The sequence below is a fragment of the Channa argus genome, chromosome 1, assembly GCF_033026475.1.
Source record: "Channa argus isolate prfri chromosome 1, Channa argus male v1.0, whole genome shotgun sequence".
NCBI classification, from domain to species: Eukaryota; Metazoa; Chordata; class Actinopteri; order Anabantiformes; family Channidae; genus Channa; species Channa argus.
The window spans coordinates 24,926,451-24,945,899 of record NC_090197.1 but is presented as its reverse complement, the minus strand read 5'-3'; the positions used below and the strand labels follow the sequence as shown (position 1 = coordinate 24,945,899).

General features: G+C 37.4%; 1 protein-coding gene across 2 annotated transcripts in view; it reads right to left on the bottom strand.

Annotated features, from left to right (window-relative positions):
• Positions 1-19,449, bottom strand: part of LOC137129670 (ubiquitin-conjugating enzyme E2 E2-like) — a 69,254-nt gene that overhangs the window by 46,163 nt on the left and 3,642 nt on the right. The window contains exons 2-4 of one of the 2 annotated variants that reach the window (XM_067508908.1): positions 18,807-19,004; positions 17,031-17,063; positions 12,586-12,636 (exon numbers count right to left, since the gene is read on the bottom strand). In XM_067508908.1, the coding sequence (XP_067365009.1) occupies positions 12,586-12,636; positions 17,031-17,063; positions 18,807-18,997 (275 nt within the window). In that variant the 5' untranslated portion in view covers positions 18,998-19,004. The remainder of the gene's footprint in view (positions 1-12,585; positions 12,637-17,030; positions 17,064-18,806; positions 19,005-19,449) is intronic. The other variant, XM_067508909.1, reaches the window with a different exon arrangement.

Here is a 19,449-nt window from a genome sequence, read left to right as displayed (position 1 = left end):
TGACTAGGGGCATCTGGTATGTCTCCTTCATTCTCTTCTCTGCCGCAGATAGCTTTCCTCTCCCTGTACTCATCTGTATACTGCGTCCTCTCAAACACAGCCCATCTAAATTACATTGCCCACAAAATTGCTTTGCTTTAGAAAAAAAAAAAAGAAGAATGAACTACATAAAATTCTACTGTTTAGGATAAGTAGCTATTAGAATATCCAGTATGAACTAGTGAGCTTGAAGCTGTATGCTGCTAACTGTGTACAGCTGTCAGGTAGTACAGACAGTTGGACAAACAAATTTTCAGGGAGTTTTGGACGATAACAAAAATATGTACTGTATAAACTTGTGTCAAGAAAATAAATCGCATGACAATGAAATATAGAAATTAAAAATATACTCTAATGCACCCAAAAATAGAAGAGGTACATGCACAAATTACAATTTTAACATGAACGTAATGGGTCTGAACTTTATTACAGCAAGATACAAAGGCTTCTTAAACATTTACACCATGCTGTTGTTTCTATAACAGTCCACTTAAACCCACAGTGATGAAACTAACACAGTGATGAGCCTTTTTACCTTTTCACTGAAAAATATTATCAGAGAATTATTACTTAACAATTGCAAGAAAGACTGAGTACTTTCAGACCATCATTTTTTTTCGAGCTGCTGTCGAGGAAACACACATAAGAGGCAAATGACATGTCTGCCAGATATCCTTTAATAAAAAGCAGATTAAAGCTGGATATATCCGTTTAGTACTAATGGGTAATGCTGAGGAAGTGAAAGTGTGTTTCTGCGTATCCAATATGAATGAAGTTTCCTCTTTAAGTGCAGAAGAGGAAGTGGTACACTGATGCGTGAGTTCGATTGTGTTACTGTTTGAGAGTGTGTGTGGATAGAGAGTATATGCAACTGCCTGTATGCATGCTCTCTGAGACTGAGCAGTGCCGTAGGAGGATACTGCAGTCTTTCCACTACAGAACAGGACAGCATATCAAATGAGAAGCTAATCATTCATTCAACAGAGAAACGATGTGCAAAGCCGATACACACATTGATGATCTTATTCACACACACACCAACACCACCACCACCACTGCAGAGACAGGCTTAGTCAGCTGTAGCAAACTGCAGACAAGAGAAGAGAGGAAATGAACAAGGATGGAGGAGCAGAACCAGGCGAGGAGAAAGAGCTGTAGAATCAGTAATAGCACTCTGTCAATATCAGAGTCTGTATGGGTGCAGCTAATAAATATAGTTCTTCTGATTCTTTCTACATGAATGTAGGTTTTTTCCAGCAGGTCAAAGACTGAGTTTTTAAAACAAGCTAGACAAAGAATATGTTTTTGATGCTATGCTGCCCTTTGAGGAAATTACACAGATGAATACTTTTAGATCAACATAGTACATAGGCCTCCTCCTTTGTGTTTGATCATAAGACTCCAAAACACACTGCAGTAATATTACTATTACATATTACATCTACTCTTTATAGCCTCACAGATCAAATGAAAGGTTTAATACTAAGAAAGTCCTGGTAAACTTTTTTATGACGGCCCTCTTACTCTCTGTCTAATTCCTTGGAGAAACTTGCCTGTATGTTGGCTTTGCTAATTACCAAGCTGGAGTATTTGGTGACCGTAGCAGGTGACGACAATAAAAGAATACCAAAAAATGGTAGTCAGGTCAGCTTAGTTTCTCTTTAGTTTTTTTAAACATTTTGTTGGCCTCAAAAACCAAATAAACCCAGATTACTAAACTTTAAACTGTAATTTATATCCTAGGAACTTTATTGATTACAAGATGACCTCAGCATGTGACTAATCCAACGCACTGAACATTCACTTTTCAGTAAATAATCAAAGCAGTATGTCAGGAGGCATGGAATCCTCCTGAGTTTTCACTAGGTAGGAAAGGGACAGATAAACAGCCCACTCAGTAAAAATCAGGTGCTGATGTGCACACACGTCCACGCCCAGAGCTTTGTGCTTAAATAAGGCCTATGGTCATTTCTTCTCACATAATCAGAATTGTCTAATTCTTCATGTGCTTAATGATGTGGGTACATATACAACCTCTCCTGAATAGGTGTACTAATGTGGTAGCCTAAATGTCAACAAAATGACACATTTACAAACTAAGTTATGCTTAAAAAGGCAAATCTTTTATAATACCATTAAATAATGAGAATTACTTGTCAAGCACCTGCCACTATCCTGTTTGTATCTTTATTTATCTCACATTTATTGTACAAAATGTCAAATGATAAACAGTCACCGAGGCTGAAATTAGTTTTCTTTGTAACACTGATCTCTAGCTCTCAGCAACATCTCAGTACAAGGCGTAGGTAGAGAATGCCATTACTGTTTTTTTTTTTTTGTGCTGACAAAAGACGTAACTACATCGCTCAAAAGCCACAGTAGGGAGGTTATGAGGATTCAGGCACAACACATCAATGGCTGTCTCACCACATTCCGTTATAGTAACCACTTTTGTGGAACCAATGAATACAGCAAACCATACAAAAATAAAATCCAGCATTAGGTTTCCTGTCATAGATTATACTGTATATAAATTGAATGGCTGTATGTATCTCAATACATACCTTTCAGGTGAATTTGTATCAATACAATACGATTCAGGGCCATGCCAATTCAATTTGATTCACCTGACATCAATTTTCATATAATTTCCATTTAAACTACACGCTATTCAGAGTTTGTGTGTGTGTGTGTGTGTGTGTGTGTGTGTGTGTGTGTGTGTGTGTGTGTGTGTGTGTGTGTGTGTGTGTGTGTTTTGCAGTGATGACACTAAGTACTACACTTTTTTGCCAGTTTTTGAAATAGTTGTAGTATTTTCTATTTTGCTGGAAAATTCTTTACAGTTTACTCCTCTATGTATTTACAGTATTGGGATGTAGTTTTCACTGAAAAGCTGCACAGTTACTCTGTCTTCTTATGTAAGTTCCGATGTTCATTACTAGTTAGCTAATGCTGCAGACATGTCATGAGTCTCTCTCTCTCTCTGTCTCTCTGTCTCGCTCTGTGTCTCCCTCTCTCTCTGTCTCCCTCTGTGTCTCCCTCTCTCTGTCTCCCTCTGTGTCTCCCTCTCTCTCTCTCTCCCTCTGTGTCTCTGTCTCTCTCTGTTTCTGTCTCTCTCTCTCTCTGTGTCTGTCTCTCTTTCTCTGTCCCTCTGTCTCTCTCATTGATTTTAGACCTATCTGTCATTTGAAACAGATGCTGCCGTGTTTCTGACTCTTTTATCTTTTTACCTATTTGTATTGTTTCATCTTCACACCCCTACTAGGTAACTTGATGTTCATGTTGAATTATGCTGATGTTGACTATTCTACAATAATAAATCAATAATAAATACTTGTGGCAGTTTATTTTAGGTTTAGTTGCATAGTAATACTGTAGTACTTTTACTTAAAGTTTCCAATGCAGTCCTTGCACTTTAACAGTAACATCATATTTCTATAGAGTAGTAATGATACTTGCTAAAGATTCTGGTTAAGTGGAAGATAATGGATGGATGGATGGGTAATGATACTTCAAGTAGAAAATCTGACTATTCTCAACACTGCTTAATTAAAAAAAAACTCTCAACTTTAATTTTCACTCAAAGAAGTGAAAACCAAATACCCAAAAACCAAAGTTGACTCTTTTTAACAGCAGCGTAATGTCTCAACCTGCTGTTTCACAGTATCATAAAGGGAGATGCATTTTCACTGAAAAGCTGCAGAACTGTTAATGTAAAGTCACATCAGTTCCAGTGTCAGCATTATTTTAAAGATGGATGCCCTTATGTTTGTTTGAAATGATTTTCCAATATTTACCAGTTTATATTTACAACTTAAGCAGCATGTAATATTTAAATTAAACAGACAGGAGAAAGGCCACAATCACCTATTTCCTAATGTGAAGCAAGTGAGAGCTGATTAACAAGAGAACATGTTTAAGGTTTTTTTAAAAATACATTTGCCAGCAAGAGCAAAGCTGGCCAAAGACATGGTGAATAATTTGTATTTCCACAGTGTCTGGCTGCTGCAGAGCCACACCAGGAATCTTTAAGTCTCTCCTATTCTCTCTCTGTAAAATCTCTCCTCTGTTTCTCTCTGTCACTCTCAGCCCTTGTTCTTCCTCAATCTGTAAACCTAAAAAAAAAAAAAAAAAAAAGGGTCTTAAAAACTCTTTTGATGCCCAAATTCTAAATGATTCTGCTGATGCCACAGGCATCGCTGATGAAATCTGCAGTAATTTGACAGATTGTGATTTTTACAACTTGTTCAAATCTTTTACAGGAGAACAAAGTGACAATAAGCAGCCATTGACTGTAGTAAATGTTCCATTAAACAGACAACCATATAAACCCTGTTAGACGAACTGAAATAAATCACCCAATTGAGTTTCCAGATCTACAGTCTTAATTTAATTCTGAACTATAAGTAAAATCCACATATATGTATGTAATAAAGGCTTTATTACTCTTCAGCCACATTCTGTGTTAAATGAGGAAACAACTGTGAACTGTTACGTACTGATTTTGGTGATTACAACACTGGATTTTTCTCATGAAGTTAATTTAAGGATAGGTTTCAATACTCTATTCCATTTTGCACCAATTTCAGGGTGGAAAAATACCCACAGTCAGTTCCCACAGTTACAATTTTTTTATGAAGCCTTTCCTCATTTGTTTAACTGGAAAAACAGAAATATATAAAACATTCAGGTGACAGGCAGCAAATTTTTAGCTTGGCCAAACAACCCTTTGTTCTAGTTCAAAGGACGGATTGTTAGAAGATTCTATTAGCTGCAGAAAAGTATAATTTATTCTATAATGGCTATAGCCTATTTAACCCTTTTGCTGTTGTTCGTCTTCTGGCTCTGATCTCTGCACACAGCTAAACAGAGACATGCCACTTTAAAATACTTCTACAAATAAAAGTCTGTTTGCTTTTGACAAAAACAGTATGGCGACTGTTCCCTATAGAAATTAAAATTTTTTTAACCCACTTGGGAATCCCACTCCTGGATTTAGACCAAGTGGCTCAACAAAAATAAGGTTTTAAATCTACTTTAGATGGCAACACCTGTAACTTGATCAGGTGAGATCCAATGAAAGAAAATGTCATTGCTTCTTTTGCTACACTTATTTTTAGGTTGCTACTATTTATTTAGAACTTTACATGCAACTGTTAAAAGCAGTTTTGGTATTCTAGATTAAATAAACAAATCTGAATAAAATTTTACTTTTATCTGTCACAGTGCCCGCTTTTGGACGTCAGTTTTCTTTAGTTTTACTTCCTGTTCCTGGCTTTTATTTTGTTATCCCTCAGCGCCACTTCCCAGTTAGTATCTTTAGCTTCTTGTTTCCTCGTTAACCCTGATTGTTTTCACCTGTGCCTCCTTGTACTTATACCCAGCTCTCCCCGCTGTTTGCTGCCAGATCGTCTCTCGTTCCTCCTCTGTGAACAGTGGACATTCCTGTGGATACTCTATGCTTTTGGACAGTCCCCATCCATGCCTTACCTGATCCTTGTGTTTGGACTCCTTCCCCTTACGTTTTGGTCTGCTTTCCTGTTTGTTTGAGTTTTCATTTGTCCCCTTCAGTCTGTCTGCGCTTTATGTTCAGTTCGTTCGTGTCTGCCTCCCCTTAGTTGTTAAGTTAGTTCCTTTGCTTCCCCAGCACTGTTACTTCGTTTATCTTTTCCCTCCAGTGTGTTTAAGTTCATGTTCTGTTTTACTTTATTTGGTTATTACTTCATGTGTTATTCCTGCCCCCCCCCGGAGTGATTTTGAGTTGTTTACCCTTTTGGTAATAAACCCCCTTTTTCACATTTCAAACCTCCCCTCTCCTCTTTTCATGTCCTACTAAAATTAAATATACACTTAAAGTGTGACAGTATCCCAACTGTATTGAAATTATGTAAACAAATACTATCCTTACACTGTCTAAAAACAGAGGGTGTTGTATAATATCTAGATTGAATACCTAATGATTAAAAACTCCAAACTGCTGTGTATTAAATGACCATTACTTCAAAATACAACAAAATAAACCACTATTTTGGCTGTACACATTTTAACTGCTCAGTGCTCTCACAATGTCGGAATGAGATCCCTATTCCTGCATACTCGGCAGCTTCATTCCCAATATTTAAAAGATGATTGAAGACAGAACTCTTCCACAACTTCCTATGCACCTAAAAGTTTAAAGCACATGAATATCTGAAACTGCTGTGTCACTTGTTTGCTGAACCAGCAGCAAATAAGTGGCACATACTCAAACATGTTGAGTGTGGTTTCAAGGTAAACAGTAACTACAAAGCACAGCATGACCCCTTTCTAACATTTCACAGCTGAGGGTGACAAGCAGGATGACTGCACTTTACAACAACAGTGAAAAAACCTCAGATTTTTATTTACATTTACTGCATCTTTAAAGCCTGTCATACACATTACAAACTGACAAAGATGTGGCAATAAAAGAGTTAAACAGCAATTTTTATGCAACAACACATATGTGGTTGTTAAGTGTATTTCTGATATTTCACACCAGCAAACCAGCCACACGATTACTCTACGAGTCAAAAACATGTGCTACATAGTGGTCACTAATACCAAAGCGTGTTGCACCATACAGGATCAAACACTTTCTGGTTAGAAATCCTCATTCTCAGTATATTTTGTTGTTTTGGTTGTTTGAACTTCATTGTCACTTTTCTCAGCATCTGCTCTAGTGTGAACAAATGCAGCTTTTAGTCTAACTAGTTAGATGTTAGCTGAACAGCTGGAGGATCCACCAGCTGGCTGTTTCACTAAGAGATACCTCTTAATAAAAAGCTGGACCTCGTCCATTTATCTCAGCACAGAAATACAGCCACAGCAGCTCAGTAGGAGGCTGCAGGCCAGGATGGAAGACCTGAATCTCTCTCTTTCTCACACACACACACACACACACACACACACACACACACACACACACACACACACACACACACACCTAATCACAGTACCATGACTAAATAATTCCACATACTCAACTTTGAATAAAACTGCTTTGATTCCATGTGCCTTAGGTGAGAAGGGTCCCTGAGAAAATGTCAATATAGTATTCTCACTTTGCATCTCCTTGATTAGAGTAAAAAAGTAAGAAAAAACCTTTATAATAGCTGATTTATCTACAATGCTACTGCATCTCACGCTAAAATCTCTTCAAACAAAACCAGACATAAAACAAAGGCAACTTGAACAAATACAGAGTACAAGTTTGTAATGATGGCTGTATTTATCGTAGTAAATCACCAATGTGAAAATGTACTCTACCCCTGAACTTAAACTGTCTTGCTGCATAACCCAACTGTAACTGCCGTTCTCATTCTAAATTCTCTCCTACAGAGCTAAGAGATCGTTTCCCACAAAAATCCCACAAGTTGCTGAGATTATTATAAAACTTGTGCAAACCAGTTTTTTTCTTATTCACAATTCATGTTTACTTGCTAGCAAGTAAACTTCTTCTTTGCCTTTATTGATGCATTGCAAAGCTTCCTATAGCACATTACTGCAAGCCACTGTCAAGCAGTCCATGGCAGGGACTGTTTTGTCTTGCACACACACACACACACACACACACACACACACACACAGAGAAACATTTTCTTTCACAAGCCTTTGGTAGGTAATTTCCATGTAAAGGTTAAATTAAACCAATTGCTTCAGAGTAGGAGTTAGAAAAAGCAATCTTTAAGAAAAATAATAAAAATTATAAATAAATAAAATTAAATTTACAAAATGAAATCACTAAAATATTTTAAATAAAGTTATTTATACGTGTATATTTATATAAAACGGCTCATGAACACACTTTGCATGACTAATGGCTGCACCTAGTTTTTCATAGAATTTTTAAATAAACTCACCAAAGCATCACTGTGTAAAAATTCTCCTACAAGCAGCCAATTTACTGATATTCTCATACAGGCTCCCAAGTGGGCCTGATTCAGTGGTAAAACATTGGGTTGGGATGCAGAAGGCGGTGGTTTTGAATCCGATTCCACCAGGTTTGGCCTCACGCAGCCACCAAGGGGCACCTCTTTAACTACTCCCAGCAAGATGTTCTGTCTTTGCTTCTATAGTGTGGTTCACCTGCAGCTTGTGTTTGACCCGTGTTTGATAACGCCTTATTTTTCATGAACCTAATTCGTGTTTTCATGTAATCCTGGGTTTGGATGTTCTTTTTATCAGAGCTGTGAGAAGCTAATCAGACTGAAGCAGGAAGGAGACACAGAGAGTTACCTGACAAATACTCCCAATTACAAATGAGGATTTCCAGTTAAGTGTATATTGATAGTATTAGGCTTCTATAAATGCCTGTAGGCATGGCAGGGGTCTTGATAAAATGAAGGCTTATGTTTAATCAGCCCACTTAATTTCTGAAAAACTAAGTTTTGTGATTTGTTTTATTTGACTGTTTTATAAATGGATTGCGTTGTCAGAACTGTGTAAAAAAATCCTCTATCATAATGACAACTGATCAAAATTTTGTTGTTGCTAATTTTTGATTTATTTATTTTTTTTACTTTTTCAACAGTGGCTAAAAATACCACAAAAAAAAAAAAAAACAATAGGTAAAGGTCAGGTAAAGTGCTTTATTTGTCATTATACATACAAGGTGTACAACAAAATTGGGTAAGATGTTCAGATTGAGGATTCGTTCTGAGCCACTAACACACGGTAGGGAAAACTGGAGTACCAGAGGAAACCTATGCAAACACGGGGAGGACAAGCAAACTCCACACAGAAATGCCCTTTCTGGTCCGCGGATTGAACCTACACACTTGCACCCAAACACAAACACGCTAGGGTCACCATTTTAAAAAAATTATCATGTCTCATTGTCTGTGGGTAAATGTTTCTGCTGGCTGAGATATTGTTTAGCACTTTGTTACCTTTTGGATTTATCGTCTCTTTGTGAAAGCTTGATTTATACTGACTTACTATGGCTCGAAAGGAGCTGACAGCATACACAGCTGTGTAGTTTATAACATCCTCTGTTAATATTTCCTCTGTCAATCCCTTTGAGATTTTCGTGGGCAAATGGTGTAAAATGTAATTTCTACAGCAAGTTTTACCAACATCTTTATATTTCATCTTGTGGCAGTATTAGAAATTTGAGCTGACTACAAACATTTTATGAAACACATGAAAGACTCCTGGTTATGACTTTGGTTATAACAACTGTTAGGAAACTATTGATTCTTACAAAAACAGTTATGAGACAAGGCTATAAGAACAGTCATTGCCAGGAACACTAAACTTTACCACCACCAACGAATAATCTTTTTGTTTCCTCTAACTTATTAAAATTCCCATGGTGTTCATCTAAAACAAAAAACAGCGATGCAGATCCCATTAAAAATCAAAAGGCCACTGGCCAGCTGGCCAGATCAGGACAAAGAACATCCGTGGTACATGCTCATATGCTGAATAAAAGCCTGCTTTAGTAAAAATTTAAAGTAATGATTGTCTAATCTGTAATACTGTTCTGCTCACCTTTATTGTTTATTGTGTGATAATTTTTTTAGGTGACTAATGCTTGTTTATTGTCTGAAAGAATGAGAAATTAAACTAAGCTTTTCTTTTCTTCCATCATTTTCGATTACAATTTTGCTTTACAAGTTTTGCAATTTACAAGTTTTGCTTGCTGGTACTTTATTTTACACATTTAAGAAAACTCATTGTACTGGGTGGTCACACAAAATACTGTACTTCTTGCTTCTTCTTGCCCACAGAGCAGGTTCATCCATCCCATTTACCACAATCAGCATCTCGTAACCCCTGTGTATTACCCTATTGCTTCCAAGTTTCCTTTAAATATAGAGCAGATATAATCAACATATAACAGACAAATATACACAATAAGAGTGTTCAATTATATTTATTTGTTAGTCATTAATGCAATTCAATAAACTGAACAAAGCAAGTTACTTTGCATCAATCTACATAACTGAGGTTAAATTTTATTTTGTTTTTCGCCACATATATAACCATTACACTGATGTTCAGCTCAGCATCTATCATCTCCCTTTAAGAAATCTAACCAGCACTTTACAGCGTACGACAATGAAAGCTGAACTCTGTTTGAGTCAATCCTATCTACTGTCTGATAGTCATGGATGAATTTCCATTTCTCTCATTCAACCATTCTGCACTGACACTCTCTCCTGCCCTATTGCTTTCATTCCTTAGATAATACCGATATTCACTGAGAAGTTATTCCCTGGAACACACAAAGTCTTACTGGGATTATGAGGGAGAGAGAAAGCAAGCATGTAAGAGTGAGGAAAAGAGCGGGGCCAATTCCCCCTTGGAATCCTCACATTGTTATCCTTTAGCCAAAGGGGGGTTCTTATCAAAATGCTGCCAGGACTATTATGAAAGGATATGGTAATTATGGAAAGCACACAGCCAGGAAGGCCGAGCAAGCACCAGGCTAATGTAATGTCTGGTGTGGGCACTATTTACATACCCTTCCACAGCACTTGTCACATTCAATTAATTACTTAATGGCTGGGTGACAAAAATTATTAAATTGAATGACGAAAAATATTTCCTCAAATGGCTCTTAAAAAAAACACAAAAAACAAAACACAAAGCTAAATGAAAACAAAGAATGATGTCTTAGTAAAAGTTAAAGCTGTTTTTTCATTAGCACAAGGGATTACAGCATCATTCCATCTATTGAGAAAGGGAATGTATGATGAGCCAGACAGGATGTTTGTAAAATTGGCTGCGATCATGAGCTGAGCTTTGTTCTGGCAGAAGAAGAAGGAAAAAAAAGCCTGTGGGGTAATGAGCTGCATCACAGCGTCCATCCATAACCCCTCACACCTGATGTCTTTTTGTGAACACATCCTATTTAACACAGTCAGATCAATTAGTAGGTGAAGAAACGGCTGGGGAAATGCTGTTCTTTCTGTTTGAACATGTGCAACGAGGTACAGTAACATTTAAGGGAGTTTTTCTCAGCAGAACATTTTTAATGTTCAGTGTGTGACTGTGCTTTGGTTATCGCATAAAAGTCTGAATTAGGATTGTTTTTGTGAAACATGACTAAATCAAACACCAAAGATGTGACAGTCTTGTGGAGGTACCAGGAGCTGTTAGTGTGAGGCAAATACCCCAGGGGGCAAGTGAATACAGAAATCTATATTTCAACCACTATCGCATATCCACTGCCTCATATCTCTGACTGCTGCTGAAATATTTTCCAACAACTTGAGCCTAATTTTTCACTTGTGACTGAGAGCTCCCAGCTGCAGTCAAGCTTTATCAGTTCATCACAAGGCCTTCAGCTTGGGCATTCTTCAGTAAAATCTCTTTACACAATAATTTCCTCTTCTATAGAGATTTCTACCCATGAAATTTCTCTCCCTGTCCCCTACCACTGCCTGTCAGTTGTTTTACCATTTGTAGGTAAAAACACAAATGTTTGACAGATTAGCCTTGTCTTTGAGATCAGAGAGCTGAAAATGACTGCAACACTGTCACAGATTAAAAGATTATTTTCTGTCATTCTGTAACTGCTTTAAAACACAGTGATGGTTCATTTACATTGAACAAGCCAAATTTACAAGACACAAGGTAAATAGATTGTTTAATGATGGGTATTCATATTAAACAGCTCTCCCAGAGACTCCCTAGACCCTCAAAATGCTTCTAAATATAAACTAACAAGTAAATAAAAAGTAAATAAAAAAGAAACACATACGACTGAAGCAAGTCCATAGATGAACATGAAAAAGGATACATGAGGATAAACATAACTTCTGTAGACTGAGTCTGCATTGCAGCCAGTTGAAAAACAAGCCAGAAAAACAAAACAAGCATAGCTACTGTATGAATATTTTGTGTTTCTTTTTCTTAGCTGAATATAGGACATCTGTCCTATGCTAAGCTAGCTGCTTCCTGGCAAGTAATAGGAAAAAAAACTTTTTGCCCCATTGCTGTATACAGAAACTTAGACATAATGCTGCTCTGTCTTTTTTAGCTTTTAAGAGGAAATGCCTGGACCCATCCACCTTCCCTTGCTAAAAAGACATCAATTTGGTAAGAATGACAAACTGTGACTTAACAAAATCCCCATACAATAAAAGCTCTTCTTAAGCTCTTGATTGGCACCTGAGACTTTAAGCACTCTGACTCAGGAGGAAAATAAACCATGCAAACCAGTCCAGCCACAGCAGACTGCCTTTCCAACCCTTAGGGAGAGTGAGCAAACACAACACAGTTGCTACAGTGATCCTGAAGCTAAACACTGCCAATCAAGTCAGCTGCACAGATATTTCTTTATTTTACGTTTTCTTGTTCATGCCTCAGACTGCTTCCAAGGTCTATTCATTATGCTTGCGCCAAAGCAAATAGCAGTGCGAATAAAGCACAATAACTTCACTATGCTATTCATGTAACTCACTGATGGGCACAATCCATTCACACAGCTCACACACAAACACAAAAGTCCCTTAGGTGTCAGAGGAAATAGCTCTTTAAAAAAAAAAAAAAAAAACACAGCCAACAGGCTCCTACCTGCAGTTTGGTGGTGGGTCCAAGGTTATCTCTGCTAGCTCCTTCTGGATTCTGAAACGAGAGAAAAACTGTTACAATCACACTCTCAAACACACACACAAAACACAGACAGTTATATAAATCCTGACTGTAAAATCAATCTGTAAGTATACACACTAAATATCTCATTGATTTTTCTAATGAGCTCCTATGTGCTGTAACTGAACACAGGAATAAGTGAAGTCACACAAGATCAACAAGCATTGCACAGCTAAATATTTTCCATTTTTAAACCACGTGTGCATAACTTGATATTACTGTCAAAAGAGCATGTTGAATAGACTACAATCTAATCACATCTGTAATGTCTGCGTAAATCCAGTTTGTTGTTGATCTTTGTGCTGTGTCAGTCTACACGTTTGGAAAGCTGTTGGTAGAACATAAAGAAGTTTCATAAATCAATTGTGGAGGGGTCTACCTTTCCTCTGGTTGAGTATTCATTACATAACTATGCCAACAACCTAGTAGTTCAGTTTGCTAAAATTGTTACTCTAATTCTTGTGTGCCTACAGAGTATTCCCTCTGCCTCATTTCATAATGGCGGTGAGCTGCTGCCCAAAGTGAAACAGTTCAGTTATCAGAGGCACAGGTGAGGCAAAAATAAATCATGATATTGACAGGAGGACTAGTGCAATGTTAATATTTGGCTTTTGTAGTGGGTCACTGATGAGAAGGGGGAGCTGAGTCTGAAAGCAAAGCTTCTGATTTGTCCTTTTTTTTGTCAACTCAGTCCCTCACTTATGGACATGAGCTTTAGGTATTGACTTAATGAGGTTGTAGACACAAAGAGACATTAGACATAGTAGCTTTTGTGTAGGGTGGCTGGATTTACCCTTACAGATAGGAAGAGCAGCACACGGTAAACCTGCTGTTCTGCGACAAAGAAGCCACTCAAGGTGGTGGTTTGAGGTGGTGGCACAGCCCTGGGTGCCTCCCTTTGGTAGTTTTCTGGGCATAAATGCAAGGAAATGCTTAGGCAGACATGAAACACTTTGGGGATTATACTTGTATGTTTTATCTGGTTTGGGTGGAATCGTGGGAATCTTTCCGGAGGAGCTTGAAGATGATAGCAGGAAAAGGGACATTTGGACTACCCTGTGGCTAAATGGCTACTTAAATATGCTTCATACATCAGGCATGCCAAAGTGCTTCTATGAGTAAAACGGATCTTCCTTCCTTTGAAGCTTGATTACAATCCTCCACTCAAGGCAATGACAATATTCAAAATCCATGTTTTATAACGTTATTGTTGTTACTTGTTATTTCATCAACAAATTTAGTTTTCAGCTATTTTCATGAAATAATAATAATAATATTTTTATTATTATAATTGTGCTTCCTTTACCATTTAATTTTGACAGTTATTATTATTTCCCTTAATCAAGTGTGACATGCTTGCATTTGCTTCATTATTAAAGAATAATTTGTTACACATTTTATTATACAGATTACCCAAATGTACTGTGTAGCCATTTTGATATAGAATGATGTCACTATCAACAAATTATCCAAATTAACAAGTAAAAAATGTATTTTATACTAACACTAAAACTTACACCCTGTACAAATTCTAGTAGTGTTTGTTTTTTGGAACAATACAAACTCATATTTGAGTATCTGCCATTTTACAGTTTAGTGAGCTTGACAGTAACTCTACAGCTCCTAGCCTCCATCCACCCTCATGAACATCATTTAGAATTATTTGATGGTGGCAACAGCACAAGAAGGTCAGAGCAGTCAGTCTGCAGAGGAACAGAGAACCAAAGATGTTCCCCTGAGTAATAAAGGGAAACATCCTCATAGCTGCAGCAATGTTGTATTGGCATTACTGCATTTGTAATACAAATACACTGGCTTTTACAGTGGCAGGCTGGTTGCACTGGTAAATATGGTATTAAAACAAAACTGTCAGGAACCAAAGAGTATTCATGTGCTGGTGGTGTTGGGATGCATGAACAAAACAGCACAGCTGCTGAAAGAAATCCAAGGGGAAAATACTGTGAACTGTTGTGCAGTTATGATTAAAAGTATTTTTCAAAGTTGAATTTTCTCAGAGCTATGTCTGGCATCCATATCCACACAGCTAGTAAATATGGCAAATTCCCCTTGGTACAGCAACCATGTTATGATTTTAATTCTGCATGCTTACTGATGTTTGTCACTTACTTTAGGACTCAAACTACTGCAAGTCTGGTAGCCAAGTGGTTAATACGCATACCGTATAACTGCAATGTCCTCAATTAAATTCCAACCAGTAAGTTTCCTTCAAACTCTCCTCTGCAGGACAATGAATGCACATGACTCACTTGGGGAGAAGGGAAAAACGTGTTAGCAAAGGAGCCTGTTAATCCAGTCCCCACAGCTGTGGAATCATTCTCAGCTCAGAGTATGTGCTGTGTAATTTTATCTGCCGTATTTTCATGAGGTGGCACATTTTGATGGCTGAAGCTGGGGAGCTGTTAGAGAGAGTGGTGCAATGAACAAGGCCAGGGGAATCCAAAGGGAAAAGCACTGATTATACTGCACGTCCTTCATGCTCCTGCATGTCATCTTCACCAAAGCACTTGCTTTCTCTAATGTTCCACAGCTCATTGCATTTGATAATCCCTTGAGACACTTCAAGCAATGAACTATTATACTGTGCATGTCTTGACAAATGTAAATAAGTCAGTATCATCTCAGCATAGTTTTTTAAATTAAAAACACTAGTTTTGGCTTGTGTGTATAGTAGCCAATGATTTATAACTACCACTGAGAGCAGTTAAATTACACTGTGTCTGTAAACCTTCCTATAAAATGGTAACCTTGCAGGGCTTTATTTTATATGTTGCAGCCATCTCTGGTGATAAGAAGTCAACACTGTAATAAAAAGCTATGGCTGAAGTTCTAAGAGTACAGTGCATCACTTACATTCTGCCAGACACTTTTTCCCAGAAAATACCTGGGGCAGAACAGTAACAAGAAAAAATTCAGAAGCTTTGCCGTTTGTCTTATTAAAGTAGTCCTATAGGTCCAAGTGAGTTATGACACAGAAATACAGTACTTACCAAATACCTAAAACTACATGACAGCCTCTGCATGTAAACAGTTTAGATTTTTCTATTATGCATCTATTACCTTAACTGCTTATCCATTTAAGGGCCACTGGGGGGCTGGAGCTAATCGCAGCTGTCACTAGGTGAATGGCGGGGTACATCCTGGACAGATATCAGACTATCTCAGGACAGACTCAGTAAGACGTACAGAGACAACCATTCCCATTTCCATTCCTAACTAGGGGCAATATAGAGTCACCAATTAACCTAACGTGCATGACCTCGGACTGTGGTAGGAAACCAGAGTACCCAGAGGAAAACCCACACAAGCACTGGGAGAACACGCAAACTCCACACAAAAGGCCCCTACCAGCCAGCTGAAATTTGAAACAGGGAGCTTCTAGCTGGCTTCAAAACATCATCCCATTGCACTATGCAACAATACTGTGCAATTGCTTTAGTTTTTCTAGTATGGTGGGGAAAGGACCTTGCTTTTCACAATTAGATAATTCTTATAAGTGTATGTATGCTTCAGTCAATGTACTTTTAGGATGGTTAGATGGGGATCTAACCAGATCTGATAACCCATCATTTTTCCAAAATCATGATTGGGTTGTCTTTGTTTGGTTATTTGTTTAACCATCATAAGCTAACACTAATTTAAACACACTAGTTTCACATAATGACAGGCCAGATGTGAAAAAGTAGGCTTTGGCCATTTCTCAAACTTAAACGTAAATTTTCATATGCACAAAAGGAGTACAATTGCAGCCCTGTTCTAGAGGTGATAGAGCTGTTTCCACTGGCACCTCTAGAGTGTGGAATAATTCACCTCCGTGTCCCTCCACTCTCTGAATCAAATTGCACAGGAGAAGGACAACAGATTGAATTAATCTAAAGATTGTGAATCGTAAGTATGTGCGTTGTGCCAATTTGACCTTTAGGCAAAGAGATGTTTCTAATCAAACAGGTATGAAAACCGTTATTATTATTATTATTATTATTATTATTATCATTTTTAATTAGTAGTAAATTTATAAAGCCCATGGCACTTTTCTGTATGTTTATTTTAGGGCTTTGTGAAATGACATTATACAACAGTGACAATTTTTACAAACATCTATCATTTCAGATCATGCTCTATTTTTCATTTTGTTATGCTGCAAATCACACTCTGTTACAAAAAAGCACATGGCACAGATGCAGCAGTGTCACACCACAAACACACATGTAGGAGAGTGAAGGTGACACAGAATGAGGCAGCAAGGAGTGGAGCAGTGCCATTAATGTAGTAGCTTGTAATTGGTGTGGCTCTATTATGCAAAGACTGAACACAAGTAGTTTGTGTTTAAAAATATTTAATTTACTTACTTGTGCCGAGTAAATGCAGCAGCATTAAACATCCTGCTGAAGAAAAGTTTTAATGTAGTGGACAAATATCCTAAATGTAAATAGTACAAATATTAAATGTATGCAATTTATGCGTCTTTACATAATAACAGCCTAATGACTTTGGCACGCCTTATTGTCTAGTAACTGCTACTTGCCTTAGATAGGCTACTAAATTATCTAATTCAGAAATAAAATTTTCATACAAGTTTACATTTTATGAAAATTTTAAATATCTGAATTATTTTTAAAAATTAAAATTAATTATTAACCTAACAAATTAATAACAAAATTACAATTTCTTACTTTTTAAAAATATTTTTTTAGAGCAGCAACAATAATAAAGCAGCAGATGTTCTTTAAAAAACGGGTGGCCAAATATACTTGCAATAAATGTACTTGAGCAGCCCGTTAAAGTATACACCAAACCAGTTCAACCATTATATTATTATTACCACTGTATTAGCCACTTTCACAACAATCATTTTAAACAGTAACAGAGATAATATTCAGATGAGAGTGAGAAGGTATGCTGTACATTTTTTGATATGGTTAATTGAAAAATATTCAAATATTACTAAATACCCTTTGGTCAAGTATATTATAATTACTGTAAGAATAATAATGGGCTTCCCAAGTGATATTATCATTGAATTAGAAGAACAAATGCTGAACTAAAGTAGCAGGAGCCAGCATAGCTTTCAGGTTGAGACTAGTAGCAGAAACTGTGTTACTAATTATTGGTCAAATGGTTACAAAGATTATTAGCACATTTAGTTTGAGAAAAGACCAGGGTATACACTTTGTTTTAGCAAACTATAATTGGTTTCACTTCTCATGTGTTGAAGAAAATACAAGCTCTGAAATTGTACAGCATTAACGCCATACTAAACCACCTCCTGACAGGTGAATAACACTTTTAGTACCGAGCTTTAACTTACTGTCCAGTTAGTAGACAGACACTCTGTATTTATTTTGGGGGCTCAGCTCTTACCACACTGAGTAGTCTGCATCTGCCAAAAAAGGGCACAGTGTAGAGAATAACATCTCATTCAACTGCCCTGCTATCACCATCATCACATGACTGTGACCATGCTGCTTTGCAAGCTTCTTGCCCAACCACATAACAGCTGCTGTTGTTCTGTGCCATCACCCTCATGATATCCAATGCCAACCTGGCACTGAATATAAACTGGTGATAAACTGAATCAGTGCTGTGTTATCAGCGATCTGGGCAGAAACACCAGGGGATGTCTTTAAAGTGAGAATTTCTGGCATCAATTTGCAACCGCTTTATGGTTGGTATGAACGGTTGCATCATTTTCCAACCTTTAAGATTGGATGTGTGGGGTTTGATTCAATTTGTTTCATTATGCTTTCAATAAATCAGTTGTTTAGTGTAATAAAAATCTAAAACAATGTTAAAAATCCCTTCTCATATCCTTCGATTGTTTGTTTTCTGATCAGGAGTATTCAAATTACACAGATAAATAACAGATAAGAGCAATTACTCTCCACATTGGAAAAGCCAGTAAAGATTTGATATTTTCTCTTGATAAATGAAACTGTTAAGCATTAAGCCTCAGGGGAGTAAAATCACAGGTTGTACACAGTTTGATTGACAGATGATTTCTGAAAATGTGAAAAAGCAACACAGCATTGAGTACTTGGCATAAAACAGAAAACCAAATAAACAAGTGCCAGACAACCACTTGAGCAACAATGCAACAGAGGACAGTACAAGTCCAGCAGACGTACCTCTTAGCACTAGTGGAAAGCTTGGCAGCGGTTTTGCTTGAAATTTTAGCCTCCTTCTTCTTAGGCTGGGTCTGGTCTCTTTGTTCGGGGCCTGGCTGCTCCGGAGGAGCCGCCTCTCTCTGTTCAGCGTCCGAGCTTCCCCCGCTGGTATTAGGGCTGTCGTCCGGCCTCGGCTGTACCTCACTGGACATGTTGACACTACATTAACAAACACACACATGCACACAGACAGGCAGCATTAGGCGCATACATACAGTGTATACAAAAACACAAACCTAAAAGGGCTTCTGAAGTTATGGGAAAAGGCGGTGAAGCTGTCTGACATGATTTCAACTAAGTGCTGCAAAGTTGTCACTAATAATCTTCTGATGACATTTTCTTCCAACAGCCTACCAACAGTCCAACATCAAACGTGTAAAATTTACAAAGATCTAAAACAAACTCTGAAGCAGGTAATTTGTGATGAGAATATAATCTGACATCAATCTAGCCCAAAACCGCAGGTTTTAGCTAAATGGCTATTTACAGCTCGTATTGTTTAGTGTTAGGAGGTGTTGTATTCTAAGACGTTTTTCAAAATGAGAATTTTGCCTGTTAGATTGTCAAGATAATAAAATAGTTATTAATAAATACCAACTGTGCA